Source organism: Syzygium oleosum, unplaced genomic scaffold (genome assembly GCF_021117445.2).
Source record: "Syzygium oleosum isolate NSW1041296 unplaced genomic scaffold, Sole_v2.1 Sole_v2.12, whole genome shotgun sequence".
NCBI classification, from domain to species: Eukaryota; Viridiplantae; Streptophyta; class Magnoliopsida; order Myrtales; family Myrtaceae; genus Syzygium; species Syzygium oleosum.
This window is the reverse complement of record NW_026607496.1, coordinates 5,610,510-5,618,045: the sequence shown is the minus strand read 5'-3', so window position 1 is coordinate 5,618,045 and position 7,536 is coordinate 5,610,510. Positions and strand designations below refer to the sequence as shown.

Below are 7,536 nucleotides of genomic sequence, written 5' to 3'. Positions count from 1 at the left end.
TTTTGTATTTTATTTTATTGTATATCAGATATGGAATACAATTTATTTTTCTTGAGGTATTCAATTTCAATAAACATTATCTATTTTTAAAAAGAGTAAAAAAACTTACTCAATATTGAGATAAATCGGTTCAATTCTAGATTCTATTCTAGAATTGGCCTTGCAGGTTCGATATTACTAAGTGAAAGTTTAGGGTATAAAACTTGGAACTAAATCGGTCCTAGGCCAATTCCATGTTTCTGGAACGGGCAACCGGACCGGTCCGCGTGTGAGCCGGCCGGGTAAGGCCGTTCGGACCGATTCCCGGGTCGAGCCAGCCCGGTCGTTAACCCCTATAACAAGCAACAATTGGGGGTCGCTATGCAATTACGCAAAAGGTTGGGGGCGCTTTCAGAAAGTCTAAACTCGAACTTGCACTCTCTTCGTGGACTCCATCGCCATTCCCCTCGTCGCCTGCTCTTCAGATCCTTCCCTCCGCTCCTTTCATGCCGATCCTGCGCATCGCATCGCAGCGACCCTAGGGCTTTTACGCTCGCGATTATACGTATTTGCTCCGACGTACGCCGAGCAGCTTCGTCGCGCTTCCTTGCGAGGCGCCAGAGATTTCCTCCTCTTCTGTGCGTTGTTTTTTTCGAGGCGTCTTGATTCTGTTTCAGTGATTCGAAGAGGGAGAGCATATGAAATTCTTGGAGATCAGGACCATTTTCGTCTTCTGGCTCGTTTTCGCCGGATTGGGTTTCGCCAATGGGGAGGATGCCAAGAAGAACAAGTTTCGGGAGCGGGAGGCTACGGACGATGCGCTCGGCTACCCCAATCTGTAAGTTCTGCGTATTGATGGGTTCCCTGTTAATCGCGACGATATTGAGATTTTCTTTGGTGGGTTTGAGTAGAATTTGAAATTTGGCGTTGAGGGTCGGAGAGGTTTGTGCTCGTGTGGTTTTTGGAGTGATATACGTTTCTTCTGTGGGTGTAGAGATGAAAATGCGCTGCTGAATACGCAGTGCCCTAGGAATTTGGAGCTGAGATGGCAGACGGAGGTTAGCTCTAGCATATATGCCACCCCTTTGATCGCTGATATCAACAGGTAAAGCATGTAGCCCAAGTTGGATGTATAATTCGATGGCTTAAGCTCCCTGCTTTTCTTTGCTGTTATTTTACTTGTCCGGAAGCAAGCTTTTGGGTATTTGGTTTTGGCAATGTTTCTCGAGAAATTGTTTTTCCACCTTGTTGAAACTTGGGATTTAATTTTATTTTGGAGCACTTCCTGATGGTAGACACCAGTTGTGTAAGGCCCTCATGAGATTTTCTTCTGACCTTGTCACTTTATATTTCCTGGTTTTATGTAATGTCTAACTTGCCAACTCTCCCTGTCTCTCAGTGATGGGAAGTTGGATATAGTGGTACCTTCTTTTGTTCACTACCTTGAAGTTTTAGAAGGCACTGATGGAGACAAGATGCCAGGTGAGCTTTCTTTTCACTAAAGCAATTTAGCTGTATGTATTGTTCCAGAAGATATACTATGGTTTTCAACACTTACTTATGAACTAGACACGAAGGAGCACCTGTCTTCATTTTGGGACTGTTGTATCGTTGTGTTGAGCTGGTTAAATTATTAAGCTATAAGAGAAAGCTACGTTTTTTCGGATCAAGGGCCTTTTACCTGGTCGCTAAATATTGTCATCAGGATGGCCTGCTTTCCACCAGTCAACCGTGCATGCAAGTCCTCTCCTCTACGACATTGACAAGGATGGTGTGAGAGAGATAGCATTGGCCACCTACAATGGTGAAGTGCTGTTTTTCAGGTGATTCTCCTGGTTTCATTTGCTAAAGTCCATTTCACTTTGGCAATGTGTTTCAATGAGAATTTTGCCCTCTTCCAAACTTCCAATTACACATGTTGTATTGTTTTCAGGGTATCAGGTTACATGATGGCAGATAAGTTAGAGATACCTCGCAGGAAAGTACGTAAAGATTGGTATGTTGGTTTAGATTCAGATCCAGTGGACCGTTCTCATCCAGATGTGCATGATGAGCAGCTTATCCAGGAAGCTAGGGAGTCAAAATTATTTTCTCGTAAGTTTCTAATGTATTCTAGTTTATTCACTGTTGTTTGTTTTTAGATATGCAGAACTAGGTGTGTAATCTTTTCTTATTATTACTACAAAATCTTCTGAGGAAAACTTGACCAACCCTAGAGTGTCTGAGTATTGATATTGAAATATTTGCCACAGTCCATTACCTATTGATGTTAATCGGAAGTTCTCTTTTGGTGATTCTAGAAAACAATGGGAGCACAACTAGATCTAGTCCATCAGTTCCCTCAACATCGGAGAGTAACCTTGGCACGGTGAATGCGACCAAGCCAGACAATGAATTGAAATTGAATGAAACTCAAGCAGAGACAAACATTAAGCTGCCTACAAGCATGGATAACTCCACTAGCACCGATAACTCAACTAGCACAACAGGATCAACTCAGGCTTCTGATTCAGCTCATGGAACAAATTCTGCCAGACGGCTTTTGGAAGACATTAACTCTAAGGGATCTCAGGAAGCTGCTTCTGAATCCACTGTTAATAACAACAAGGATACTCAAGCTGCAACTGTCGAGAATGAAGAAGGTCTAGAAGCTGACGCCGACTCGTCATTTGACCTGTTTCGTGATAGTGATGAGCTTCCTGATGAGTATAGTTACGACTATGATGATTATGTTGATGAAACTATGTGGGGAGATGAGGAATGGACTGAAGCGCAACATGAGAAATTGGAAGACTATGTAAACATTGATGCGCACATTTTATGCACTCCGGTAAGGGAAGACATTGAGGGTGACTTGTTAATTCTCTGCTGAAATACAAAAAAGTTATGGAAAAACTTGGGGGTATCATTGATCTATAGAAGAATGTGATATCATTTTGAACAAATAAAAATTTATGTGGGTTTTTTTTTTTGTCATATTGATCAGGTCATAGCAGACATTGATAACGATGGGGTGTCAGAGATGGTCGTCGCTGTCTCATACTTTTTTGATCATGAGTGAGTCCCTTAGACTTATGATGCCTTTTATGTTTTCGGGCTTTATCAATTATATTGGCTTCTTTTGTGTTTTAGAGAAGTAAGTATATGGTTTTGTGTTAACAGCATACTTTAGGCTTCAATGAAAGAACTAGTGACTGGTGCTGGTGATTTCTTTTAAACCTTGTAAATGTCTATAATTTTGAACTTACGAATTTTGAATCTTTGTTCTGTTATTCCTATTTATACTTGATTGTTAAAAAGTTATTTCTAATGTCAAGCATTTCAGTTTCATTTGTCTATCTCATACTTTTCACTTTTCAGTCTTGTTAACACGATTTCCTTGCCCAGAATGATTGCCTCTTTTTTTTACTGTGTATTTTTACTACTTGTATGAAATGAAAGTCCGTCTCAGTTAAGTCTTCTCATAGTTTTACTTCGTTACATGAAGCGTACGAAATGTATTGAAGAAATGCTTAATGGAGTATTGAAATCTTCTAGTTTTACATTAATGTAGATGCAGTCCTCATCTATAGACAGCAATGTAAATTCACAGGTACTATGACAACCAGGAGCATTTAAAGGACCTGGGTAATATCAGTATTGGGAAATATGTGGCTGGTGGGATCGTTGTTTTTAATCTTGATACAAAGCAAGTTAAATGGACAACACCACTAGATCTTAGCACAGACAGTGGGAACTTTCGTGCCTACATATATTCTTCTCCTACGGTTGTTGATTTGGATGGTGATGGAAATTTGGACATCCTGGTCGGGACTTCCTTTGGCCTCTTCTATGTATTGGACCATCAAGGTGATCTTCTTTGACTGCATAACTATTTTGCACTAAGTTTTTAGAGGATGCATTTAGGACTTGATGAAATCTTCAAATCATATGTATTTATACTCTTGTATCCAAGGGTTCTTACTTTTGTTTCACCAGTTTTCTGTCTCTTATTGGCATGGTACACACACACACACACACACAACTGACTCTACTGCAGTTCTATAAGGTAGTGATTCATCTCTTTTTGAAGCAATGAAATATACAACCAATGTGTGAAACAGTGAAGCCATCATGTTTAGGTTAATTTGTCCATCCACCCCTAAAGATGGTTTTGAAATTCAGCCAGCTTGTCTATCTTGTCACCATTCACCAAATGACCGTGAATACAATGATTTTTAGGTAAAATCAGAGAAAAATTTCCCCTTGAGATGGCTGAAATTCAAGGAGCGGTAGTTGCAGCAGATATCAATGATGATGGTAAAATTGAACTTGTCACTACGGATACTCATGGAAATGTTGCTGCCTGGACTGCACAAGGAGTAGAGATTTGGGAAAAACATCTTAAGAGCCATATTCCTCAGGTAAAATGTCAAAAACATCTTAACATCTATTTATATGCCTAGCTGTTTCATATTAGAGAGCAATTTCAACTGGTACGAAGTATGGCATGATATTATTGAAGAATGAGCTGGAGTTACTTTGATGAGATACCTATGCAACATTTACATTTGCAAGCTTGGTGGAGGCACACATGGGAATTATCTTTCTCTTCAGGCTAGATTCAGATACTTGAACATGTACGGGCGTGATAAGGATGGAGCTCAGCGACTGTTAAATGCTCTTATGTATGAAAAAGTTGAACAGCTAACAAACAACTTATCTTCCTCCAGGATTATAGAACTTCAGGCTAAGAATCTCGCGTTTGGTGCATTGCTAATGCTGATCTAGGTCAAGGGGGTGATCCTTAGAGTATTGTTGTGTCTATGGCTTTTCTTGGCAATGATGTCAGGTGGCATGTGTCTTCATGGGTCTTGTTGACATACATGTACTTTGCATTAAACCACTATCTACCATCTGTGCATTTACTTGGGACATGTTGTGTATTATTGTAAGTACTGTAATCTTCTGATTTATGTCCATTGATCTGGTGTTTATCAACTTTTTGGAATGAAAATCGTTCTTCATGAGGCAAAGTTTGTGACCAATTGATTGGTTTTGATTTTTGCATATGAAAATGTAACATACCAATACTTATTTTGACAAGAAGTTAAGAATATAAAGGCAAAGGATTTGAAAAAACTTTTTGCTAGCAAGTAGCAACCTATGAGGGAGAGAAAAGAACGGAGGTGCGGCTGTTCACCATAGCAAGGCACTAGAGACCGTAATGAGAATTCTTCATTACGCTCAAGGCCAGTTTTCATTATGTGTGGTTGTCATCCTTTAAGAACCCACCAGATTCCTGGTATTTTATGTATGTTTTAAAGTCTGAATTTATGGCCTTGTAGTAAGGTGCAAAGGCCAGGCCACTATATGTTATTAATTTTTATTTGATCTTGAATTACTTGATGGACAAGTAACTAAGTATGCTGTTAATATCCAGGGTCCAACCATAGGTGATGTTGATGGCGATGGGCACACTGATGTTGTTGTTCCTACAATATCAGGGAACGTTTATGTTCTTAGCGGCAAGGATGGTTCATTTGTCCGTCCATATCCTTATAGGACTCATGGAAGAATTATGAATCAAGTTCTCCTTGTTGATCTAAATAAACGCAAAGAGAAGGAGAAGAAGGGACTTACTCTCGTTACTACATCATTTGATGGTTATCTATATCTTATTGATGGGCCCACCTCATGCGCTGATGTAGTTGACATTGGTGAAATTTCGTAAGACATTTTAACATCTTTTGGTGCCATATACCTCATTCTTTCCAGTCTTCAAAGCTTATCTTAGTGCAAAATTTTGGACAGATATAGCATGGCATTAGCAGATAATGTCGATGGTGGCGATGATTTGGATCTCATTGTGACAACTATGAATGGCAATGTCTTTTGCTTCTCGACTCCCGCTCCTCATCATCCATTGAAGGCAGGATAAACATGGACTTGACTTATAATTTTGTGCTTCAGTCCGCCTTTCTATCTTACAATATACATTTTATCCAGGCATGGAGATCAGCAAATCAAGGAAGAAACAATGTTGCCAATCGGTATGACCGTGAAGGAGTCTATGTCTCACATTCCTCAAGAACTTTCCGTGATGAGGAAGGCAAGAGCTTCTGGGTGGAGCTTGAAATTGTCGATAAACATAGATATCCATCTGGTTATCAAGCACCTTACAATGTCACGGTACGCTCTTCCTAAGATCAAATGGCATTTTCCAAAAGCCAGGAGTGCTTCGATGTCATTTTGCTTTTGTTGTTTTGCAAAAACAATGCAGACGACCTTGTTGGTTCCTGGCAATTACCAAGGAGAGCGAAGGATAAGGCAAAACCAGACCTATGATCGCCCTGGAAAATATCGAATAAAGCTACCAACTGTTGGAGTGAGGACAACCGGAACTGTCTTGGTGGAGATGGTTGACAAGAATGGACTTTACTTCTCAGATGAGTTCTCTCTTACATTTCATATGTACTACTACAAGCTGCTAAAGTGGCTTCTTGTCCTGCCTATGCTCGCCATGTTTGGTATACTTGTCATCCTTCGTCCTCAGGAAGCCATGCCACTTCCATCGTTTTCAAGAAACACCGACTTGTGATAAAATACCCTTTCATCAAATTTCAACCCAGTGCGAAGGCAGATTGTATACTTGGGAAGGAAGTCTGGTTAAATCGATGTTACGGTAGTATCAATTTTCTCCAGCGAGCTCTGACAATACATTGAAACAGATACTGATTCTGTCTAAATAGATTTATAGTGTTTTGGAAATAGGCGACACAGAATCAAAAGCTGTAACATGGGAGATCTGAAGTTTTGGATGGTTAGTTCAAAATTATTTTTTCTTTAAATGTAGCTAATAACTTCTACTATTGTCGCTCGTTTGTTATCTGAGTGATTATTTGCTTGCGGCAGAAAGGATTCAGAGAGACTTGCCCTGTGGCTGAGATGGCCATAAGGTAATGGCAATAGCGAACATCGTGCAAGCTTCCCTGATTTAACTGATGCAGTTATTGAATGCTTTGTGGGACTCTTTATCAAGCATGCAAAAGCTATACCATCTTACCACAGTGAATTGAGAAGCTTTATGACATTCGTCTAAAAACGTGTTCAAGTTCAACTTAGATTTATAGTTACAACTAAGCATGACGTATATTACAGTTTAGCATCTTGCAGCTGGGCGAACATGCCAATAAATCTACTTCGTATATGACTCTGAACTGGCTTGATAACTATATTTGATGTCTTAATGAATTATTGCTGAGGAAAGAAAGAGGCACAATATAAATTATCGCGCAAACGTGGATTACAGTTACACGAGAAAAAGAACATAACTCGAAATTAACAAGAAAAATATAAACTCGGCTACATGAATGGATTGACTGCGAAATATAAAGAGAAATGTTACGGGCTTTAAAGAAAAAGTAAGCATGTGCTTGATCAGATTTGACTATGTCGGATGGGTAGGTGAGGCATGAAACTTCCATTCCAAATAGTTCTATCACCTTAACGATTATCATCTTCATCGCGCTGCAGAGTTTGCACACGAAGCTACCGCAAGGAGATGACATCAGCCTT

At 39.8% G+C, this 7,536-nt stretch overlaps 1 protein-coding gene across 3 annotated transcripts; it reads left to right on the top strand.

Annotated features, from left to right (window-relative positions):
* Positions 1-421: 421 nt before the first annotated feature.
* Positions 422-7,178, top strand: LOC115672267 (protein DEFECTIVE IN EXINE FORMATION 1). 3 transcript variants are annotated; one of them, XR_008817621.1, is made up of 14 exons: positions 422-817; positions 974-1,084; positions 1,379-1,461; positions 1,685-1,802; positions 1,913-2,073; positions 2,280-2,809; positions 2,966-3,036; positions 3,572-3,828; positions 4,201-4,382; positions 5,402-5,688; positions 5,773-5,890; positions 5,968-6,150; positions 6,242-6,781; positions 6,878-7,178. XR_008817621.1 is itself a non-coding variant. In XM_030594037.2 (13 exons), the coding sequence occupies exons 1-13, from the start codon at positions 678-680 to the stop codon at positions 6,557-6,559; spliced, it is 2,559 nt and encodes an 852-aa protein (XP_030449897.1). In that variant the 5' UTR covers positions 422-677; the 3' UTR covers positions 6,560-6,830. The 3 variants fall into 3 exon arrangements, 1 of the variants encoding a protein (XP_030449897.1); XR_004004707.2 differs by having other exon boundaries at positions 6,874-7,178; XM_030594037.2 differs by lacking the exon at positions 6,878-7,178 and having other exon boundaries at positions 6,242-6,830.
* The last annotated feature ends 358 nt before the right edge of the window (positions 7,179-7,536 follow it).